This window comes from Phalacrocorax aristotelis, chromosome 12, assembly GCF_949628215.1.
Source record: "Phalacrocorax aristotelis chromosome 12, bGulAri2.1, whole genome shotgun sequence".
Lineage (NCBI taxonomy): Eukaryota > Metazoa > Chordata > Aves > Suliformes > Phalacrocoracidae > Phalacrocorax > Phalacrocorax aristotelis.
Genome location: NC_134287.1, coordinates 23,665,270 through 23,689,810, shown reverse-complemented (window position 1 = coordinate 23,689,810; position 24,541 = coordinate 23,665,270). Strand labels below are relative to the sequence as shown.

General features: G+C 34.1%; 1 protein-coding gene across 23 annotated transcripts in view; it reads left to right on the top strand.

The window, feature by feature from the left end:
- CFAP46 (cilia and flagella associated protein 46) overlaps positions 1–24,541 on the top strand; it is a 92,849-nt gene that overhangs the window by 55,267 nt on the left and 13,041 nt on the right. For 17 of the 23 annotated variants that reach the window (XR_012662862.1, XM_075107898.1, XM_075107895.1 and 14 more), the window contains 22 exons: positions 644–867; positions 2,880–3,002; positions 3,384–3,551; positions 3,931–4,079; positions 5,549–5,647; positions 5,913–6,048; positions 6,935–7,081; positions 8,424–8,624; positions 10,177–10,283; positions 11,095–11,277; positions 12,073–12,208; positions 13,012–13,197; positions 13,925–14,113; positions 14,831–14,965; positions 15,898–16,077; positions 17,647–17,814; positions 18,768–18,865; positions 19,542–19,621; positions 20,051–20,202; positions 22,030–22,151; positions 22,570–22,652; positions 23,750–23,914. Coding sequence is in view for 20 of the 23 variants with exons in the window: in XM_075107898.1 (XP_074963999.1) it covers positions 644–867; positions 2,880–3,002; positions 3,384–3,551; positions 3,931–4,079; positions 5,549–5,647; positions 5,913–6,048; positions 6,935–7,081; positions 8,424–8,624; positions 10,177–10,283; positions 11,095–11,277; positions 12,073–12,208; positions 13,012–13,197; positions 13,925–14,113; positions 14,831–14,965; positions 15,898–16,077; positions 17,647–17,814; positions 18,768–18,865; positions 19,542–19,621; positions 20,051–20,202; positions 22,030–22,151; positions 22,570–22,652; positions 23,750–23,914 (3,231 nt within the window). In the remaining 3 variants the exon portion in view is untranslated. Of the gene's footprint in view, positions 1–643; positions 868–2,879; positions 3,003–3,383; positions 3,552–3,930; positions 4,080–5,548; positions 5,648–5,912; positions 6,049–6,934; positions 7,082–8,423; positions 8,625–10,176; positions 10,284–11,094; positions 11,278–12,072; positions 12,209–13,011; positions 13,198–13,924; positions 14,114–14,830; positions 14,966–15,897; positions 16,078–17,646; positions 17,815–18,767; positions 18,866–19,541; positions 19,622–20,050; positions 20,203–22,029; positions 22,152–22,569; positions 22,653–23,749; positions 23,915–24,541 lie in introns of those variants that run through there. The other 6 variants (XM_075107888.1, XM_075107887.1, XR_012662863.1 and 3 more) reach the window with 6 other exon arrangements.

Sequence of the window (24,541 nt, the reverse complement as noted above, 5' to 3'; positions counted from 1 at the left end):
CTCTAAAACATCGTAATTTCCTGAAAAAGTACTAGAATTACATGGCAAAAAAGGAGAGGGTTGAGTGGCAGAAGATCTTCTGTAGTTGCTATCAATAGCCATTAAGGTATCTTGCTACAGACACGGGTGAGCTTGAGCTATGTTCTAGACTCAGTTGACATTGACCCATCTGTGGTTGGATTATTGCCTGTTTCTGTTTTGGAAATGAGTGCTGGCCAAATACACTTCTTGCTGGCTAGGCTACTGGTAGTTAGGACATGGTCTTTGGTCACTGTAGGAACTATTATGTCAGGATCAAGAGGATTTTTGATTTGACTGCCACACTACTTAAGTGGCTGAAGTAAATAAGATAGGCTGTCTTTCCCACAGACTTATTTTCAAGAAGACATAGTTAAGTGTGCATGCTGTGGATTTCATTTCTGTGTCAGACTTACAGTATTTAATATATGTAACTGTTACATTATTCATTGTAAACATGGTACAAGTAGCATTGCATCATCATAAGAACATGATCTTCAGCAGATGGATTTCCATTTTTCTGTTTTTTTTCTATAAATATTTTCATTTTCAGTTCAGAAATTTTAACTTCTGAATATATTTTTTAAATCCTGTCACTGTGAGCATGTTATTTGTTTTTTAACAGAAAAAAATACTTTACCAAAATTTTCACCTACAGAAAATTTGAAGATAGACATTGGAGCAAATGATACCATGCCCCAAATTAATTTGGAAGATTTGGGTAATATTAAACAATTGGAAGCTTTGTTTAGAGCACAGACATTAATGGCTTTAATTTCTGGCTGTAGTTCTCCTTTTCATCAGCAGCACTGTTTGATGGCATATGCTTGTATCATCCATATCTGGCAGGTGAGATTGTATGATATGATATGATATGATATGATATGATATGATATGATATGATATGATATGATATGATATGATATGATATGATATTCTGGCCAGTGTATTTCAAATTATCTTGTGTAATGATGGTGTCAGCTATTCACTTGATGTTTTAACTAAGTCTTTAGAATTTCTGATTTTATGGTATAATTAGTATATTTTCTCAGGTTTAAGGATTCAACAAGAAAAATGTTCCTCTCAGAAACATAAAGAGACGTATTAAGGATAAAAGCAGTGGCCCAGTTTGTCTCTGGAGTCTGTTCATACATTTCATGCAAGAGGTTCTAAAATTTTGTATTTTTAATTTGTTAAAGAATCTTAGTGGCAGAATACACACTGAAGATATTGCTGACAGTTCTGAGAAATGGTAATTATAGATGGACCTTCACTTAGGTTGAATCAAAGGCGCCGTCATTTGACTGAAAGGAATTGTGTGACATAAATTAAATTCAGATGTTGATTCGTTTGTTAAGTTTTGAGAAAACTACAGGCAGTGTTCACTGATTATTGTTCTCTAATCACTTTTTCCTTGTTACAGCATTTCAAATTAAACAAATTTAGTTCATTTCTCATTGCTCTGAATGTATAATTTAAATGGCTGTTGAGAATCGTAGCAAAAATTATAGGAAAACAATTATATGTTAAATATGAATAAATCTTTGAAGCGGCTAAACCTATACTTGATAATAGTAACTCCACAAATCATTATAGAAACAATCTTAGTGCTATAGGTGGGCCATATCAACTAGATTGGTAAGCTATAGCTTGTGCCTGATTTTATTCCAATTTGCTGTAAAAGCCTGTAATTTGTTACCTCTGTGCTAATTATGATCAAGTTTTCATTGTGAAATCAGTTTAGACTCTAACATTTGATGGAAGACAGGAATTTCAAAAATAAAAATTGAGTATTGATATTTTCAGATTTTGCAAAGCGTAATTTTTAATATCCTGAACTTGACTGTCTGAGTGGTTTACTAGAAAAAAAAATCTGAAAGGAAGATTACTGTTTGAATAAACTATTAAAAATAAAAATTAAGAGCTAATGCAGCTGTCGGTGCCAGTTGTAGGACAATGACAGTAATTCTAAGAACTCGTGTTTACAGGTGAACAGTATGTGAGAAAAAGAATAACCATGTGGCATTAAAGGAATGAAAGTACTATAGGACAGCTTAACTTGTTTTGAGTACAACGTAAAGTGGACTTGACTGCAGATGTCCATTTGTAAAGCAGGCTCTCAAGTGTTAGGACTCCATAAATAACTCTGTAGAAGATATTAAAATGTTCTCTGAAAACCTGAATAATCCAAGCCAAATCAGTTGCATCTGATTTTTTTGAAGACGTGTTAACTTTCGTTTGAAATCTTCACGAGTTGTGCAGCATCTAGCGTTATTTTTTCTTCATATTTTGATATATTCATCTTCCCAAATTAATGCGTTTGTTTTATTTTAGGTAAGATCAGAAACTGTGCTATTGCATGCACAGAGAAATTGTCAGTGGATGCTTTTATATGCTTAAATATTTAGAAATTTCTTTTATATAACATTCAGTAGTAGCTTTAGAAGACTAATCCAGAAGGAGAACAGGGTGGCTCTTTGCGGTCTTCTAGATTACTTTGATATGAAATTCATCCCTTGTAGAAGATTAAGCAATCTAGACCAACATGTAACAAAAAACAATTGAATTTGCAACCATATAGGTTAAAAAAGTAGCAGTAGTATTTATGACAGGAATGATGTAATCTTTTGACAGTTCAGCTGCTTAAGTGCATTGTCATGATCATCCTAAATGCTTGCACAAATAATGTGAGCATCTAGGAGTCTTTGAAATGTTAGTTTTCTGAAGAAAGCTCTTAGGCAAACATAACATGGTATGTGACAATTGTTAGTAGCTGTAGACAGTGACAGTGAATAATCATTATTACTAGAGATTGACATTATTATTGAAAATTGAAAATAATTAATTATTTTATTATCTAGGTGTCATTGTCAGCATCAGGACCTATTACAAAACTATTATCAAAGTCTTCACAACTTAAAACTCCTCAGAAGGTACAATCAATAATTGCTCCTAAAAAAGAGGACAAAAAGAAAGAGAAACAAGTAAGAACCCCTTTTCCGTGGAATAAAAACAATCATCTCTTTCTGAGAGATGTTTTTCTGGGCTCATTTGTTAAATAGGTCAGGTGCTTTCCTGTAAAGACTCTCGTAACCTGTGCAGAATTTCTCTGTGAGTCTGTATATCATTCCTTCACTCTTGATCGCATGGACTTGACAGGTCATAAATTTACAAATACTTTTTCTTTTTTTCCTTTGTTGCATTGATCAAAACAATGCTGTTTTGTAAAACCCACTGTCTAGAGGTCAAAAAAAAAAAAAAGACAAAACTTCAAAGGATATTAAGCAGATACCTGTTTTTTTAAATATTGAATACCGACAAGAACATTAATTTGGCCTCATAAATGTCCTTATTTTTTATTATAGGTTGAAGTTTCTGTTGTGAAAGAGAAGCCTAAAGGGAAAGGAGCGGTTGACACCTTACCAGCAAATGTGGAAGAATGGGCTCATTATGACTGTCCCAGTGAAATCAGAGATACTTTTAAACAGAAAATAAACAGTTATGGTATTAACTGGGATAATTTCCCCAAACCTGTAAGTACTCCTCAAAATTCTAGAGCATTTATTATTTAAGAAAAAATTCAGTAGCAGAGAACTATGTTGTGTTTTAGTTTTTCTGTCTGTGCAATAAAGAGTACGTTCAGACAGCTGTCAGAAATACTTCCTTGTGATAGTATTTATTAATACTTCAAAAAGTGTTAGTCTGTCCTCTGCGTTCTGAAATGAACCTAATTTACAGAATAAAATTACTGGCTTTTTGTGTACATAGCTGCTTTTTCAGCTTGAAAGTTTGTTTAATTTCTTTTTTTTTTTTTTAGTAAAGTTTGGCACTGAAGATGTAATCGTTAACTTAAAATTTATTCTCTACAAAATTATGTTTATACTGATTGAATTTTTAAAAATTCCTTTTCAGACTCGCACTTTGTATTTTATGGACCTTTTATCTAAAGAACTACAGAAAATTTTTTGCCCGCACTTGATTCTTCCCATCTTTCAGCTAGCTGAAGTTATTGCTAATGAGGTTGTGGAATGCAGAAGTCTGTCTGACCTCTACCACCTCAGGTTTGTATCCTTTATTTATTTTTAAAAAAAGAGAAACTGAATGGAGCGGACCATCCATTAATATTCACTAAATAGTAACAAGGCTTTTTGTGACTTACTGTTTTATGTTTGTAATGTTTATTTCTTTTAATTCCTTTTTTATACATTTTAATAGAGTTTTGATTAATTGGCTTGCTTGCGGAATTAAAGCCATTAAGTTCATCTGTCATTAAACATGATCTCCACGAGGAAGGTGTACAAGATTATGAACTCAGGGCACTTTCACGTGAATAATTTTTGTAATGCCTTATTGTCATCTAACTGAAAAAAGCAAAGTCCAAAAAATTTTAAATAAATGTGTTATCTGTTAAGTATTCAAAAGGCTGATTCCCATCTTGCTTCAAAAATATATTCTCTTTAGCTTAAGAACCTAAATAAAAATCCCTAATAAGTGCATACCCTTTTATAGAGGGGTTTGCCTTTGTAACCAAAATTCTGTTATTTTTATGGATGATTAGCCTTTAAAGTTTTTATTTAAAAATATTCAATATGCATGCAATGACAAATTATTGCTGTTTCAGTTAAAATGTTTCTTCATGCTTTTTTGAAATGTATTCTGTAATGTTTGCTTAAAAATCAACAGTTATAAGAAATAATTGTTTGCTTAATTCCCAGTAGTTTGTGAAATGCCACATAATGTATTTTTAAAATGCCTGAAACTGATCCCACATAACAGAATAGATAAATATTCATGTCTAGAAATGTATGTGTGTTTATCTGGATTGCCAATTGATTGCTGAGTTACTGTCTTACAAGACTAAATGTGATTTACTAATAGGAAGTTGATTTGCAGCCAAGCTTTGCCACACAATTTTTTTTTGTTGACTCCTCAAGGTTTGTTTTTATTTCATGCTATTTTATTTATATCTATGACCTGATTTTTATATATGATAGGTGTACATGAATATATTACTCTTTACTCAATACAGAAAAGTAGGTTAGCACACATATGGGGTTTTTTGCATGCTGTAGTAAGGCCATAGTATAAATATTTTTGTACTTTCACTACATCATTTTTGCTGCTAAATTGGAGGGATACGGGTTTGATGGACGGACCAGGGATACTGGCGGATGCCACAGCATTTGAAGTGTTCAAGGTCAGTTGGATGGGGCTTTGAGCAACCTGGTCTAGTAGAAGATGCCCCTGCCTGTGGCAGCGGGGTTGGTCTAGATGGTCTTCAAAATGTGCCTTCCAACCCAAACCATTCTATTATACTATGACCTGTATCAATGGGTAATTTCAACTACCGCGTCTCCCCCCCCCCCTTTTTTTTTATTTAAAATTTCTGTTATGGCTAATATTAATCAATACATAAAAAGGTAGGATTGACAAATGTAGAATGTATGCTTTTCATATATAATGTGTTTATTTGAAGCAACATATGAAAGGTTCTGATTGTTTCTTAAATATTTCTTCTTTTTATTTTTAGAATTGCCCTGGTATGTTCAGACCTAAAACTGAGTCAGGCATCTTTGTATCATGAGAAAGCTGCTGGAGAAGCATACATTAGTGGATTAGAACAAGCAATGTATGTATTATTTTCACTACAGAGACTGTAGTTAGTTGGGTTTTTTCCCTACAGTTTATAAGTGTTGCTGGGAGGAAAAGTTATTAAAAAACATGATCTCTTAACACAAATTTGCTATATTACCTGTGCCCTAAAATTGTGTGCACGATTGTTCTGTATCTATCCACAGAGTGAGTGCATGGTGAAGATGCCTAACACACTAATACTTCATTATGAAATACTTAAAAATATTTACTGAATTTACTTTTTCTTTCTTGTGATTTAGGTGTAGGCAAGAGATTGCACTGAAAAAAGAAAAAGAAGTACATGCTAAGACAGAAGAAAGAAAAACATTTTTTGAAAATGCTGAGCTCAGTGGGAGCAGGGATGAGAATATCCTTAATTCAAGTGAAAAGGTTTTCGTTAGTACTCCAGTTTCCTTAATAAATTACTCTCCACTTTTCTTTTTATACACTTGCTAGGTTGTTTTTGAATAATTTTATACTTGAGAAATACATGACCACCAAAAAATCATTAAAAATACATACTACTAAAATTCTGCTGGCAGGCATCAGCTGAATGTGAGCTGGGTTTGCTTGGCATATTATTTGTATTGTGGAAGTATGAGAATAGAATCTGTATTCATACAAAGTAAAATTACTTCTCTACGAATGGAATTTGGGACTAATGCAAATCAATGGAAAAGACTAGGAAGCAAAAAAGACATCGTATTCGCTCTCTTCCTCCTCTCTCCATTACATCACTGGATACTGTTTTGCTCCCTCTTATACATTGTTTTAAAGGCATACAAATATTTCAGCCTTGTCTTCTCTGCCTTTTCTTTAGGAAGGTAATTCCCTTACTGATATTCTTAAAGCTTACCTCTACTTTCCTCTTTATTATGGCAATTCTGTCCTGGTTTGCATGGTATCATTTTGTTCTCTTTGTATATTTTTCCATTCTTGTGCATGTAAAATATCTAATTCCTCTTCAGTCACCTTTTAGCTCTTGCAAATAGTTTTTCTTTTTGATTGTTTTAGTTGTTACCAAGAATCAACTTATTCAAACAGTAGCAGATCTGAAGTAATCTGTTCTAAAATTATTTTTAATAGTATATACTTACAGTTGAAAGCCTTTTGAGGATTATAAAATTCAAATCTCACAGTAAACCTGTTCTTCCTGTAATATAACATTGAATTTTGAAGTTAGAAAATAGAGCTGCACTTAATATGATAGTTAATAACAATTTGTATTCCATCTAGTTTAGTTTTGAAATTTATGAAAGTGTAATATTTTTTTATTTTTCAGGTTTTTGAGTTAAATGCAGTAACAGGAAAAGGACTGAGTGCACTTTCTATCCCTTATTTGTGGATAGAAAAAGCTGAAGTACTAATTCAGCTAGGCTTGTATCAACCAGCAAGATTTCTGCTTTCAGAGGCCCATGCTGCAACTCAGGTACATCAGAAATAAAACAGAAAAGAAAAAGAAAAGTGTAGGAAAAATATTAATTTTGATGCAGTTGTTAGTCATAATAATAATAATCAAACTGCAAGTCCAGACCTTCCCCCCCCCTCCCCCAAACTTATGTCATTTGAGTTTCAACATATATGAGACGTACATTTAAATATATGGCACTCAAGTCTAACTTTATGGGTATTGTCTCAAGATTGTTTCAACTTGTGAAGTAGCGTCAGCATCTCTGTCTGATTTGCAGTGACTTTGGAAGATGTAAGCATGTCCAAACCTTGTTTTTTAAAATAGTTTAGGGACATTCAGTATTTGCTCGTAAGAGGACCATTTAGCTCCATCCTCTCAAAACAAAATTTTGAATTTTGTTACCGTTTGACTGCTAGCTGTGTTTTGATAAGCAGCCACTGACACTGAAATGGTGACTTAGAATTCTGGCAGATCTGAAATAAGTGTCCATATGTTCCACCAAACAAATCCATGTCGTCTCATTATTATGAAGGTTTTACATTAAAGATATTCTTTTTATATATTGTTCTCCATTATAGCTCTCTTCTTGGTTATGCGGGTTACTGAGACATAATTATTGCAATAAGTCCCTTACTTTTTAAAAAATGTAATTGTTATCCTGTTAGTCCACATAATAATTTTTCTCATGTAAGTAAAAACTGCCAATGTATATTTAGCATGAATCACAAATACTTTGAATAATAATATATTAATAATATATGTCTCTTATTAAAGCATGAATTTAGTATTGTGCATTGGGAAAAGTTCAAAAGACATTACGGGGGACAATACTTTTAATGCTATAATTTCTTACTAGTATACTGTATGTCTGCGTGCTAGTATACTATCTATACCGTACACTATATTTGTCTCTTTTACTACTAGTATATAGTTTATATTTAAATTTACTGTAAATGTAAATTTGCTGGAGCTCTAGTGTATCTAAATCCCAGTTCACTAAAAAATTTTTCAGCACCACATTTCTTCGTCAGATACTGACAAATGACAGCAGATACATACGTACTAAATAATAGCAGAAAAATAGCTTATCTGACTTGTGGGGTAGAAGATATGGGAATACAAAGAAATATAAAGTATGTTTGAAGATTTGAGTTTCTTGATATGAAGTAGACACTTTATGTTTTTGAGAAAAACAAAGTAATATAAGGAGTTACAAATAAATTCTATAGATAATTGAGGAAACACCACTCCCTTCTTATTTCTGTGTCTGTTCATAAATTTAATCTAAAATATTAATAGAAGAAAATATGAATAGCAGTAGTGGATCTTTTGTATCTAGGTCACATATCTTTCTTCCTAGGAACTAGGGGCCCTGTATGATGTGTCAAGGTGCTTGTACTTACTTGCTGTATTGGCTAACCTGGAAAGAAACCACGGACAAGCTAAGGCACTCCTTGAGAAGGCACAGCTTCTAGGAGGAAATGAATGGTTTTGGTACAACAGTACTCTTAGTCTAATAGAAGCAATTCTAGAGGAAGAGGGGGAAGGAAAACAGAGCATGGTAAGGAATTTTTGTTGGTTTGGTGGTTTGTTTTGGATTTTTTTGCAATGGTGCCCCTCTTTCAGTGAAGAGAAATGTTACAGCCTTTGCATTTCAATAAAAGCAGTAGGTGTTAAATGCAGTTAATGTTGTTTTCTCGGTTGTGCATTCAACAAACATTAATTACAGATTCCAGACAGATGCAGGCCAGTAGGAATCAGATTTTACCCATAGAATTTTAGGATGTTTTTATGATAAGCTGTATATCCTGCTATTGAAATAAGAGCAATTGTAATCTAGTATGTGTAACTAAATCTCAGAGATCTGATCCTCTTGGTTAGAATGCTTTTGAACTCGGACAATTCTGTTAACATTGATGTGTTTATTTTCCATATTTAATAAAGATTATAATTTTCAATATTATTTCCTAGTATGCTCTTTCTTTTAAAATTTTTCAAATACTTTTACAAATATTATCTCTAGATTCTGAAAGATACTGTAAGTATAATATATATATTTATTAAAAATCTTTTCCTATTTGACCCTTAACATTAAAATATCCATTTACTGTTCAACCCTTAAATTTCATGAGTTTCAGCATAAATATAATCTTGGGTCTGTGATGATCTTTCCTTTATTGATAATCCGTGCGAGTCTGTTTTGTATAGAGGGATTATTTTGATTTGGGCTGAACTCACATTTACAGTCATTGAAGGGCAAAATACCTGATTACCAGTGAGAGTATTTACTAAGGTTTTACCAGTAAAGCTATTGTTGAAATGTGGGCGGTGGGTTTTTTTTTTTCACCTCCACACGTCTGGCCAACATGAAAGCAGCAGCAAAATTTTTTAATGAGAACAAATCCGTAGATGAGGTTTTTCATTTAAAACTATTAGTTGGGGATCTCTTTTACATCCCCAGGTGTAAGGTTTACTTGTGGATTAATATGCTAGTCAGTGTAAGTAGGGATGCAGGAATCTGTCCCTAAGAGGATGCCTGTGAAATGTAGAATCAAATTACTATTTAGGTTAGAGATCACCTGGTCTAACCCAGGCAAAGTAGGGGCAATTTTAAAGTGAAATCTGACTTTTTTGTTGAATCAAGTTGCTCTGGGCCGTATACGCCATTTTTCAAATATCTCCAAGAATGGAGATTACACAACCTTTCTTGCCCCTTGTTATGCTCCTTTCCCCTCCACCCCTCCCACACTACCCCCCAGAAAAAAATTACTATGAAAGTGGCCAAACACTGGAACATCTGTTAATTCCACTTTTTCCAAGTTGAGACTGTTGCATCTCGTTCTTTTGCTGTGTACCTCTAAGATGAGTCTGGCTCCATCTTCTCTCCTTGTGTGTACGTGCTCCATTCACTTAATTGTAGCAAAATATCTGAATGTGATCATAACTCATACTTTCTAGACTTACATACAGTTGTCAAGAGTCCGTCGTCTTGAGGAATATTAGGGAAAGATACTTAATATGTTTGGCACAAAATTTAAGCTTTCTAAATTGATATTTAATATTATACACAAACATTTAAAATGCAATTATGAAATTTCTGATATTACCCGCAGGCTTGTGAGATACTGGAACACACTGTAAATGTGCTCAGATCTACTTTACTGAAAAGACCTAACAGGCAATCAGAGTTGGGTTTTATAGTTGCATCCCTTGAAGCCAGGTAACTGTCTTTTCATTAAAATATGCCCAGCCTCTACTTTGTAGATACTTTGCAAATATATGATTTTTGCAATTTATTTTAGTGTGGTGCATTCTGTGGATTCTCAAATATTTTTCTTCTAAGTAATTTATATTTCTTCTTTATTTAAATTTAAATTTCCTTTCCAGTCTCTTCATTCTTGTATGTAGCCCTGCTACCTGTTAAGTTAGTAAGCTAGTTCAGACACCACAACCTGTTGTGCATAGTTTGTGGTGTAGGTTACCCAAAGCAGCAAGATACATTCGCTGATGCTGAGGTATCCGTTTGAGCACAGATATTCCCACAACGCTGTTGTAGTCTACAGTACTGACCTACTTCTCACTGCAATCCAAGAAGTCTTTTTATGGTCAAACTAGGCAAAGATTTTGGTTACATTGAAATCCAAGCACAGAGAGCTTAAGATGTGTTGGTAAAAGGAGAGAAGTACATAACAGTTACATTTCCTTCTTGTCTTTCCAGAAATGTGAAACTTTTGGATTAGAAAGGGAAGACTATTGGTCTTCTCAGTTCAACTACATTTAAAAGACTGATTAGGCCCAGGCAGTTTCAGTAATTAGATACATAGAACAAATGACACCTCAATTCTAACCTGAAAATATACTATTTTGATTATTTTTTTTTCAGGACCTACTATTACTTGCAGACCACAGATTTAAAGACTGAAGAGGCATTTTCTACATTTCTTATAGTTTAGAGCAGAGAAGATTATGTCTGTGTTGAAACACAGCCAGTGCTTTCTGACTGCTATCTTGTACTTAATTTTTATTCCTAGGAAAATTCTCATTCAGATACATTTTGTCCAAGACTGTATGACAATTAATGCTAAGTCTTGTCGGTTGCCACATATACTACAGGAATCTTACACTAAATTGGTTCAAATTGAGAGGGACTTCTTTCATTTTGGGCATAAAAACTGCAGCGCTGAGATTCTGCTAGAATGTGCAAATATCCACAGGTAAGATTATGCCTCTGATGAAAAATTTCATTTAACTAGTCCACTAAGTGTATTGTTTGCATTTTTACAGTCTCATTAAAGATGGAAAAGAGCAGATAATATTGTCAGGCTTTATATCTTGATGTTATACATTTACTTGCATTCTTGCCATGTTCTGTGTTCAGGAAAAATACTGTAGAATAATTATTTTCACTGAAGGCAGAGTTAATCTCACATGATACTAGTGATTTTTGTACTGGTTTTGAGGTCAAAACAAACTACCAAGGTCTCTAAGTCAGCTTTTTGCCTTCCCATTTTAAAGGCATTTTGGCAGTCACACCAATTATTCTCAAGTATTTATAGGCTTTTACAGTTCTTACTGTTGAAATGGTTGTCTAGAAATTGCTGTAATAGCAAAAGTGCAAAACACAGTATACCTTGACTCCCAGCTGCTTCCGAGATGTCCCCTTAAAATGACTGAGATACGTATTTTGTACCTGGCTATTCTGCCGTTTTGTTTCTGGTGAATATGTACTCTAAAATATCTGCCTTTCTTTTTGTGTCTTGGCATCTTTTTGTATTGCAGCAGTACAGTTCCAAGAATAAGACCTTGAAAAAATCATGTGAATGTTCACTTTTCCTATTTGAACATTTAGAAAACACATGTACACAATTAGCCTGTTTTCTCTATTAATCTATTAATCTAATGGTTTTATTATATATGTCCAATAGTGTTGATACCATAAAAACAAACACTTTCTTATGTTAGTTCCTTTGGGTCTGTGGTGTTTGTTTTGTTGTTTTTTTTTTTTCCAGGACGATTGCTAAGCAGGGAAGAAACAAAGCAGAAAAACATAGTCACTATCTAGATGCTTATGACTTAGCACAGAGGGCAGTATCCAAAACAGAGGAAGTGTTTCATAATGTTTGTAGCTTATTTGCATTTAATGAGGTATGAAGGTTTTTTTTTTCTACTGCTGGAAAATAAATCTAATCTGCTTGTACTATTCACTCATTCTTGGAAGATTCTTGGAAGCCCCAAATGCAATTATCTTCCTGTAGCGATAGGCATTGTTTGAATATAGAAGGAAACATGGCATGCCAAAAGAATTTTCAGTTCAAAAAGGGAAAAAGAGAAGCAGAAATGAGAGGATTTGTTTGGTCTTTGTCAATTTTATTTAATTCTAAAATTTCTCTAATAGCTACAAAAGAAAAAGTCTAAACTTGGAGATGTTCTCGATTCTCTAAATACCTCAAGTTTAAAATACTCCGTAATAAAGTGTTTATTTCTCAGGAGACAAAAAAGGTTACCCAGAACATTATGTAAATAAAGAAAACCTGTCTCCAAAATAATGTATTTTGGGTAACGAAAGCCTGCAGCCTACTTTGCTAGTGTGCACCGTTATTATTCTCTAGCGTGCAGCTACCGAACCCCATTAATATGAAAATTCTGGTGTTATGTATGCATTCATACTGCCTTTGGAATTAGGTAGTTGTACCAGGTAGATAAAACGTGAAAAACAAAAACCCAGTAACTCTTTTTCTATGCAGATACTTTGATTGCTTTGTAACGTATTTGACATTGAAATGTACTTTTAAATTACTGAAGTATCTTCATAACAATATCTCTGATCTACTGAGGTGATATTGTTAAAACGTTTGTATTGGTTAAAGGGAATACAATATTCTAACTTCAGGTAAATTTGCAAAAATATTTGAAATTAGAATTCTACTTTTCTTTCTTTTGTATTTCAGACTACAAATATTAGTATCCCATTAATGAGGCAACTAGCAAACAGGAAAATAAATCTTGTAGAGATTCTTTTGGATATTTTTCATCTTGTTATTACTGAGAAAGAGCTTAAAGTGGAAGAAACATCATCTCGTAAAATTGTGGAGGCATTCGTCAGGGGAACAATTGAAGATGATGCAACAGAACGGGTAATACAAAATATTTAGTCCTATAATATGCATATAAAAGGTGTAACAAAGTTTCCCAGGGATGTTGTCCACAGCAGAACTTCTTCCACTGCTGAGGAAATGGGTCCCCAGACCATTCATGTAGTTTTGCAGCAAAGAAAGTTCAGGTGTGTGGTTTTTGTCTAGGGGATGGTTTTTTGGGGATTTTTTTGCTTTGTTTTCTTGGAAAGATTTTGTTTCTCAAATGAGGGAGATAAAAACCACTAGGAGTAGCAGGGAAATTACTTGAGGCTTTATAAATGACGGAGAGTTTTTTGCATTATTGTCTCTTCTTTGTAAAACAGTTGGTCTTAAGCAGAACTGAGCTCATGAATAAGAACATAAGACATGCCCCGCTGGAAGACATCAGCAAATTTTGCCCATTATTCTGTCTCTGACAAAGACAATAGGAAATGCTGTTACAGGAAAGCACGGTATCCCCACTGTTCTCCACGGTGGCCTCCCCTTATCCCATGTTTTCCTCAGCACTGATTGCCTTTTCCTTATGGATGTTACAGTGTACTTTTTTTTTTTAATCAATTGTTAATTAATTTCCATATCTGTTAGAGACAGCTTGCTTGTGGTTGAAAGTGTAATTGCATTTAACAATTATGTTTGTATGTAAATACACATTACACTTTTTTTTAAAAGTATGCTTCTGTATCTATGGGTATATGTAAGCGAATAAGATAAATATGTATTTTACCAGGACTGGAAGCATATGGAATGCACTGTGGGTCATATTACACTGGCTCAGTTAGCAAATGTACAGAATCTCTGTAAAGGCTGTCCTGACATCAAATCCAAATGCCTATATCTCACTGGAAAAACTCTTCATTTACTTGCTGTTAACATAGATCCTGTACATTCAGAGATTTACTGGAAGCCAAATGTTACGGTATGCATTCTTTTCTGCATTTAAATTCATTCCTATCTGTAAAGTTTGTCTGACACAATATTGTTTTCTGTGTACACTTGTATAATACTACTCTTTTGGTTAGAGCTAGGTTTTACATATTGCATTCAAGCCATAACAAAAATATATACTGAACCAAGTAATTTCAGAAAAATGCTTCTGCCTACATGCCATCCTCATGTAGATAAATTTTTGATTCATTCCTGGGGTATGCTAATTACAATATTTTCAAAAGAGAGAGAAAAATGCATTCTTGAATGCTTTAAAGGGATAGACATGTTGGTTTCTGAATCCGTGCAAACAAGAAGTAATCACTTGTAGATTAAAAGCTCAGATTCATAAATTCCTTTTGCGTGGTAGTAAGAACACCATGTAAGAAAAGGAAAGTTGATTGGGTCATTTTAAATTCAGTGATAAAGTGTTCAGAAGAAATTAACTGAGGACAAATATCAGAAAATCAAAATCTTGGAAGTTTGGGGGGGGCTTTTTTAGTTTCTATAGTCACATTGTCATCATAACACGTTAAGAAATTTTGATGCCTGATAATATTGCTAAACCTCTCACCGTCTAGGCATTAATATAGTGAGATGATTTCCTGGAAGATGAATTCCATTTTCACCTAGACTTTTGCAAAAGAAATTAAGCCAGACATACTTAATGGAATGATTCATTGTTCTTTTTTTATACTGTGATGAGTAGGAAGAAGCTAAATTAGACATCGCAGAAACTTGCCTGACTTCAGCAGAATGCAGTGAACAGGAAGTGACAGACAGCAGTTTACTGACTAATAAACGTCAATATGATAAGTATAGGAGGAAAATACAGGAATTAAAGGTATATTAGCATATAGGCTTGCATTAGAATTTGAGTGCTTCCCTTTTATGGAATAATAGTCACCTTACTGTATCAGTTCTGTTTGAACTGATAATGGAAATGTTTGTAACATAAATTTAATCTTACAAAAGAAAAAAATCTCCAGAACACCCCCAGAAAAACAGCTTTCCATCACTACTCTGCTGTGTTTCTCTATCCTGCCCCTCAATGCATGCTGTGGGAGCTCCTGACTGAGCTTTCTCAGTTGCTCCCAGAAAGAAATAATTTCTCCTTAAGTGGTTTCCCACTGATTGAGCATGTAGCAGCCAGGACAAGATGAACGGGCAGCTTTTTCTTTGCTTCACAGACATGCCCTTCTAAGAGGCAGAAGGGGAACAAAGAAAGAAAAAACTTCTATCTCAAAATATTTATAAGATTCTTACAAAATTTAATTTCTATTGTATGGTGAGCTGATCTCTGTTAACTACTGAGTTCACAGCACGCTAGGAATTGGGAATGTACAGTATGTGTGGCTACTATAATCAATAAATACCTGAGATAAGAGATTTGTGTGTTTATTTGTATTAAACATCGTTAACTGTCAATGGAAACAGCTGTACTAAGACTTGACAGAAAATTCCTGTGTTCGGAACTGCTCATATTGCCTGGACTTTAAATACTGTTCTGCTGAGTACACTTTCTATGTTGAAGAGAGTATCTTATTAAAACATTTCTTTTTTAAAGTTGTATAACAGATCTTGGTGTCTGCCTAATGATTAATCATATTTTGATCACATGTTAAGTAAATGCCTTTAAAAGGAGAAAAAGCATAAAAATTAGTAATGAAAAAGTAATACTTACCTTTTCTAACACACTAGTAATCTGTATACATTTAACAAATATTTAATATAAATGCATATTTTAATAGAAACCTTTTTATTTTTATCATCTAGAGGGAACATACGTTGGCTCAGAAGTATCTTTCTCAATCCAGTGAAGCTTTGCTACAGTGTATGGGTATTGCATTCAGTCATAATATTACTGATGTACTGGCTCTTGCTAGTTTTGAAATGGTTGAATGCTTTCAACAATTTGATCCAATTTCAACTAGCCAGTTTTTGGCACTTCATCAGGTAATGCAGCTAATGTATTGTGCTTCTTTCCAGTATAAAAAGGGTGTTTTAAGTTACAAAAGCAAGAATGCCTATTCATATAGCCTGAAAATTGGTCACGCAGAACACAGTGTACGGATACATCTAAAAACTAGGAAGTAATACAGGTAATGAAATATAAGATACGTTTCCTGCGTTCCAAATGTTTGATCACTGGCTTTTTAACAATTCTAGTATCTGGTTTTTGACTACATTTTCATTGATGATTGTATACACAAAAAGATTTTAGTATGAATAAGTTAGTATAATGTGATTAGCTAAGGTAAGATATTAGCTAAGGTAAGATACTACCACAAAATACAGTTTCATCCTTCCCTAACAAATAATTTTTAAAATGTTTCTCTGGATTTTTCATTCTTTATTTTGAAGTAGATAGGAAAGGTTGACATTCAGTTTGTCACATCAACACCTATACAGCGTGGTCCCATAGATGGCTCGAAGGTGTATGAATCATTCGTGTGAGTATGTGCCTTCATCCCAGAGAAAATGAGGGGTGGCTTTAAGCCTTATATTCCCTACATCAGGAACAAATAATACATACTTCCTACACCATCATCGCTGTTGTAGAAATACAGAAATGCACCTTATACTTATTTCCTTCCTGCCACATCAAGGCAATCACAGGAAATTATGACAGACAGTAAGCACCTGCCTCTGTGTCAACACTTAGATTTGCAAATACCTCCACCCATGGGCGGAATGGACTAGGTAGGTCTTTTGATAAATCAGAAAACAGCTAATACGAGCTTTTGTGGTTCAGTCCTGTATTCCTGCAGCACACCATATTATTTATGGTTTGCTGTCATACTTGTTAGTGAGCAAGCTAAGTACAATACATATCAAGACACCAAAACCATAAGTAGTCATGTCTTTTACTGGGCAAAAAATTCTGCTAATTCAGTTACTGTGCTGCCCATAAAGGTTTGTATTTAAAAAAAAACAAAATTAAGATGTCACTCCATGTCAATCGTAAGCCTTTGTTTGGAATTTTTGATTAGGTCAACCAGGATGGCATGTTTTTTTTTAATGTGATAGCTGTGTTGAAAGAAATAAAAAAGATGCTTTAGCTCTTAGGAAGCGTTAGTTCAAAGGACAGCGTTGGTATGTTTGCTGAAAGAAAAGGATATGATACCCTTTATATTGCTCTTTGTAGGAAGTCTGTTAAAATGTGTGATGTGGTGGCTGCACAGTAAAAGAAACACTTACTGTCAACACTTACTTGAAAGGCTAAGTTCAGAACGCAGGCATTTACCTTTCCATGTAGACCTTAGATGACTAAATGTGGGAACATAGATGATAAAAGTAGACAAAGAAGTCAATTCTAGCTATTCATATTTAAGAAATCTTCATAAGTTATTGCCAGACTGTGTACATTAGATCATAAACACAAATAGCAGAAAGGCTTTTGTTAATCCATCTCACCTTTCAAGCAAGAGACTTCTTCTCTAACATACAGGTATGTTGTAACAAACATAGAGTATATATGTATATTACTGGGGGTGGAAATAAAATTTTTATATCTCTTTACAGAGCTGTTTGGCGTCTATGATGATGAAGAGTATCCTTCTAACAGCTACATCTAACACCAGCAGCTCTCAGCTGGCAGCATTACTGCATCTTCAGAATCATTTAAAACAAAACAGAAACACAAGTTATCTTCTGAAAAATGTAGAACAGCAGCTGACTGCTACTTCAATGGTAACTTTTTAGGATGCGCTACTTATTAGGGGCTTTTATCTATGTTATATTAATACACACAGAGGGACATATATAAGCAGTCATCCATAGATACATACCTATGCGGACATATATCATTTCAGTTATTCCTGGAATTAAATAACATTTCATCTGTTTTCTTTAAACTCTATTAACTTTTTGTTTGCTTAATTTGAGACATGGGTTGATTTGGTCATGAATCAAAATACATTTTCATTAGTAGGGTATGTACTGTCCTGTGGTTTTGTTCATGCTAGGTTATCTGTGTGGCATGAGCTATGTAATTTAGGTCAGAAGTGAGATTTTGGTGTCTATTTTATATAGTCTTTTGGTGAGGTGTCTATTCTTAACAAAATTGTGAAGGACTTCTACAAATATGTTACAATGGATTATTCTGCTCCCTTCCTTTGCTAATACCCTGCTAGGGTTTGATAGCATATTAACTATATGTTATAGTGTAGTGGCCAAAAAAGTCATGTTGTTATGAAGAGTGGTCTAAGTTACAGTATTTGAAATTTGTTCTAAATAATATTTATAAGTTCTTCTGCACTGCACAAAAATCACAGAATGGTTGAGGTTAGAAAAGACCCCTGAAGTTCATCGTGTCCAACTCCCCTGCTCCAGCAGGGCTACCTAGAGCCAGTTGCCCAAGACCATGTCCAGATGGCTTCTGACTATCTCAAAGGATGGAGACTCCACAACCTCCCCGGGCAACCTGTGCCACTGCTTGGTCATCCTCATAGTGAAAGTGTTTCCTGTTGTTTGGATGGAGCTTCCTGTCCTGGCATATATGCTGAGTGTTTGTTTTGGCTTCTTTCTTTTTTTTAATATTAGCACCTTCTTTCCTAGAACTATTATAAAATTTTTGACAAGAGAACTGAAATTGGGGTTTATAAAATCTATGAAAATAATGCTACTTCTGAATTATTGTGCAGGCATGGAGGAATCTCTGTATTCCTGTTGAACATTTTAACATAATGGATGAATTGCCATCTAATTTCAACATAATTATTCTCCAGCATTCAGAAGACAGGTATAAAATTTCATCATTTTACTTTAGCGTTCTATTTGTTACAAATGTAATCTTTTTTTTACCTGTAAACAATCACTATTTTGGTTGTTTATTGCCTTCTAATTTTGCTGGACTTGTGTTGTAGGATAGTGAACAAATTAATATATAAATAAAACTGCCTGCAGCTCAAAGCTGTACGCTTTCTGTACTTTTGATTTCCCTAATTATCTCTCAAATCTCCAGAGGTGACTTGAAAGGTTTCAGGCCATTCTCGGTATCCTTCTAAATTCTGTTAATAGTTTCTAGCTCTTATTGCTTATGCTCTTGATAATGTTAGGAGAGGTCACATTTAGCTTTATAAAGCCACAAATGGTCTCATTACTGCAGCCTAATTAGCGACTACTCATAAATTCAGCAGTAGTGACTGACTATGAGTACCTTCACCAGTTGTGAAAAGTCTTAAACAATTGTCATGGAACAAATAACTAGATACATAGCAATGAAAGAACTTTCCTTACAGCTCTCAGTTCGTTCCAGTTATATTTTGACCCCCGAGGTGGGGGTAAATATTGCATCGTGAGAGTTTTTGTGAGCACATTAAATTAGAGGGTAATCATTACTCATCTAATAAATTTGCTTCATATAAACAAGGCTGAAGAGTCAAATAATCTACTCAGCAGTTTTCTGCTTTCCATAGATCAAATTTGTACAGTTCATTGATTGAGATGCCAAAAGTAAGTACTGCGCAGCAAAAAGGAAAGCCCGCTCAGGCAATGGGTAAGTGCCTCTTACATTTAAGAGGAAAAAATCATTGCACTGATGTTATCAAAAGGCTCATATCTTTCACTGTTGCAGTCAGTAAAATTTTAAAATAATTTTTAAAATAATTTAATGCTTATTAATACCAGAGGAAAGTAAATACCTGAATACATGTGTTTCATTATCAGATATAATGTATCTAGTCACAATTTACAGCATTTTTGTTTATTTTGAAGGCTAAAGTTGTTATAGATAAGTAATTGTAGAGATTCTTTTCATTGTACATTTATGTATATATTTTTTGCTAAATATACATAAAAACGGTTCCTTCGTTTTCAAAGAATAACATGGCTTTAGAAATTGATGGTCTCTGTACAAGCATTTCTTCCAGTACAAATACGACGTCTCAAAATTAGTCTTAAGATGGCGTTATCCTCCTTTTAATAGTGCAAGCTAAAGTTTCTCGAACTCCTGTGGATCCTGGTACATTTTTTATTTTGTTGGAAAAAGTGCGTCTTTACAAGCAGCAAAAGATGAAGAGTCATCTCAAACAGACTGTCATTCAAAACTTGCAGGAGTCTGTCTCCAAAACAGATGTGGTAATATATTTGATCACCTTATCTTTAAAATAGAGTGAAAAACATGTACTGAAAAACTATCGTAAACACTCTTTATGCAGAATTTTCAGTTTATTCCAAGTGTAACATCCCTAGTCTTCACAATTGCTAAATGCTGCATACTCCACTTCAAAATTTAATCTTACTGTGTTATTCTGTTACTGTTTTCAGTGTCATTCAGCAGCTGTGAAATGTTCAGTTGTTTATCAGAATTGAAAATTGATGCAATTGAGATCTATTGACTTGAAAATGTGCTGTACTTCTAAGATTTGCATTTGCAAATGTACATTGCCTTTCATATCACATGAAAGCCCCAGCTCTCCCACGAAAACAAATGCGATCATAGATCTCAACCCTTTAATCAAAATAAAACTATCTTAGCCAGAGATTTATTACTGATTTCCAATACAAAACAGTTTCTTTCTAGGGCACGCAATATCCTTTCCACTATAGCTGTTTATTTGGACACAGTTGATCCAAGTCTGTTAGTCACATAATTTTGCTTCAAGGACACATCTTGTTGGAATTGCAAGTTTGTAGCTATGAACACTCTTAAATTCTAGATGGTAAAAGTTTTTGGTTACTGTTAGAAGGCTCAGTTCCATAAGGACATTGTTTTTCACAGTCAGTGAACACAAGCTGTGTAGCCTGAAGGCGCACCGGAAAAGTGTGCGACTTCACATAGGCTTTTAAGCCGCACGGTGACAGAAAGTTTTCTACACGTGAAATGTGCAAGGCTACATCCTATTTACTTTCATTTTGGCTCCATTAGATAAAATTCAGGTTTTTCAATATCAGTCAAAATTCACTGTTGAATATAGCAGATTAACAAAAGCGGGTACAGACTTATTTCCATCGTTAATATAAAGGTGAAAAATATAGATCATATTGAATTTTCTGTACAAGTTTTCATTGTTTTAATTGCACAACTTTGACACATCTGGTTCTTGAATTATAATTCTGTTTTATTCATTGTGTTAGTTTCTTTCAGTTAAAATACCCATTACTCTAGATGGTAGAAGTGTTGATCAGTTTTTCTCTGTAAAGTTTGCTGTAGTTGAGTAAGTAAAGAAAAAGGTGATAAGGTCATGTCAGGTAGAACAGACAAAAAAAAAAACAAAAGTGGCTTTTTAAAATGCATGTGCATTACAACTTTCAACAATTACGCATGCAACCTGCACAGAGCCACACCAACAGTGCTTTGAATGATAAGTCCATTTATTAATAACAACACTCTTCACCATTTAGTTGAGCTTGTTCTTCCAGTTAGTGTTTTTATGTTTATCTATATTGGCTTTTAGGAGCTTCAGTTTTTAGTGTCGTCTTCTCCTACATGACTATTCTCTCCTTATCTATTTTCTTCATTCTGTTTAGTTTTTTTCCAAAATCGGCTCCACTGATCTCTCTGCACACTTTCATTTGCTTCTTCTACATTCATCTTGCAGTTTCTGTTTACTTCTCAAAGTTGTCCCTTCACAATTTCTTCCCGTTATTTGGAGCGCCACATTATCTTTTCTTTCTGCTGGACTTCCCTCCCTCTCCCATTCCCCATTGAAATTACAGAAATATATTAGTTGCTATATATTGACATCTTGTACTGATTCCTATGTTAGAATATTTTGCAAAATTCTGGTAGGAGTGATGTTTTGCAGTAAAGTAGTTTTGGAACTGACTTTCTGTATTTATATTTTCCATTTTATGATGTTTGAAATAATTTGATTTAGCCTCTGCTTTGACATAATACACTCTCCATCCTTATTAGATAGCATTTTGTAAGTATTCTGTTTTTTGTTGAAATGTGTGTGATAGACTCCAACAGAGAAAACATATGATAATGGACATGATTTGACATCAGATTTGTCTGAAATATTAGAAATTATGGAAGAATACCTGAAACCGGTGCTGTCACAGTTTGATTTTTCTGGTATCAGGTAAGGCGTTTAAACTTGTTTTATAATAATCTGTGAAAATAGAATGGTGACACAAGTCCTACAAATACAGGAATGATTTTAGCAAGATCAGACCCCATTGAATGAATTTCTTACATCTTGAAAGACAGTACCTGCAGGATAAGTAGGGCTAAGGGGATTGAACCATGTGATAGGCTAATGGCCATCTCTGACAAGCCCTGTTCTCCAGCTTAAGTTACACAATATTGAGTTCAGGATGAAACATAATTTAACTAGTAAAGGATGGGATTTCCAAAGGACAGGATCTCCAAAGGGAGTACATCCTGTGTGTAAAATTTCACTGAGATGGAAGTAATTTTGTCTTTCTGTTTCCTGTGAAAACTTTTACTCACATAAGTATTAGTGCTGGCAATGTTTTCACTATAATTCCTCTTCCCAGAGAACAGAGCACATCGGTTTCAGCAGCTGAATCAGGAAAAATAAAAGTGAAAGAGAAGGACCCCAAACATGCTAGAATGCAGGGTATGTGCTCTTTTGAGTACAGTGTATGTATGTGTGTGTGTGTATGGACAGAGTCCAAAATCCAGTCGTTTTAGTTTCAATTTTTTTGAAGCCAGGGAGAAGAAAAAGGCTTTAGCAATGGTTTTGTGTGTTTATTTTCTATATCAAGTCAAGCATTTTGGTATACTTCCAAAGAGATTTGAGCTATCCTTCTGCATGTATTTACAGTCTTCCAAACTACACAGGCTTTAGACAGATAAATAAAATGGCTTTATTACAAACCAGTCTTTCCAGGAGAAAGGCCAAAAGAAAGAGCTCTCTTAAGTCTGTTGATCTCTTTTTGTTTTGTCTTTTCCTGCTTTTTACTGTAGGGACTCTCACAGGTTGTTTGCTTTAACGCAAGCCTAACACTGGCATGTGTCCCCAAACACGTTCCAAAAGAAGCAGCAATCAAGTCCGTGGCTTGCTTTGGGGGTGTTTTTTGCTTTATGGTGGGAAGCAGTGCAGTTTCTCCATTAAAAATTACTAAAAGAGATAATGCATTTGCATTTGCTTTTACCTGCAGGAGCTTCTTTCTGCAATCCGGCAGCTGGCTGCTGCTGTCATTCTGCACAGACTGAATAACTTGTCTTCCATGTATCTGTTGTTTCTCTGTAGAACAGGAAAATGTTGTCACAATGATATTCAGTACTTTTTTTCTAAATAACAGAAACAAAAAGTTTCCTACAGAAAGGCACAGTTAATGTTGGGTAAGAGCTCCTTTACAGCTCTACTGTTTAGCCAAATGCTGCTAAGGTAATTTTACATTTCCAAACACCATTTTCTTGAATACATTGCATACACCTGGACACTGATCTGAGGTGGTTGGTTATTAATACGGCGATACTTTTCCCTCTGAAGAATTAGTCCTCACAAGTGCATATGCATAGAAGTTTGACAATATCTTAAGAGTTACGGTGTCAAAAGAAATATTTTTGCATAATGCACTTAATCCACAGTAAAATGGAGTTCAGGTGTCATAAAATAGAGGAGGTTTAGGTTTTTACATCTAACTTCAATTATTTATATACATATTGAGAACTACTAAATCTCAATCATGTTCTGTCACATTTCTTCAGGTACACCTATGGATTTAGGAATGTGTGTGGTATTACTAGCAGATATATTTTTTATGGAATTGCCTTTGGAAGCTCTGAGTACCTTTAAAGAGGAGGGAATAAGTTCTGTATCCAGAGATTTTTCTCTCCAGATTCTCTACAATCGAGCACATCTGGCTGAATCAGGTACTATTAGATAAACGTTCTTTGCATTAGCATAATGATGCAGTGAACAAGATACTTAAGATTTAAATAGTGTATTAAATTTTACAGGAAGACTGTCACTTACAATAGGTTTCCAGTATTTAGATGGAGCAGGTAGTACTGCAGACACTTGGACCCTATATAAACTCTTCAGTGAACTGAGTTTGTTAAGTGAGGTAGTTGGGCAGTTGGTAAACTTGTCCTTAATGGCATCTTAAAATTAATTTAATATTTATTAATTTATTAATTTAAATAATTTAAATTAATAAAAAAATTATTATTTATTCTAAAAGTAATGAATGCAAACACTAAGCAGTTTTTTATATATATCAGAGATACCTTCTATTACTGAAGTTAAAAGTTTGAAGCCACATTTTGCTCATAGGTAGATAAAAACACATTTTAACTCAAATTATGAAAACTAGTGGGCCTAAGATAAAAAATAGTCTAAATTTAGAAAAATCTCACTCTGTACCATGAAAGTATTCTGTTCCAGAGAGGTTCTTGTATTGTGTTCGTATCTGTAATATTTAGCAGCTTCAGTATAACCTGTCCTGTTTTTTCACTTGACTCCTCCTTTCTACAGGGAAAGAATTGTGAATAATCTGA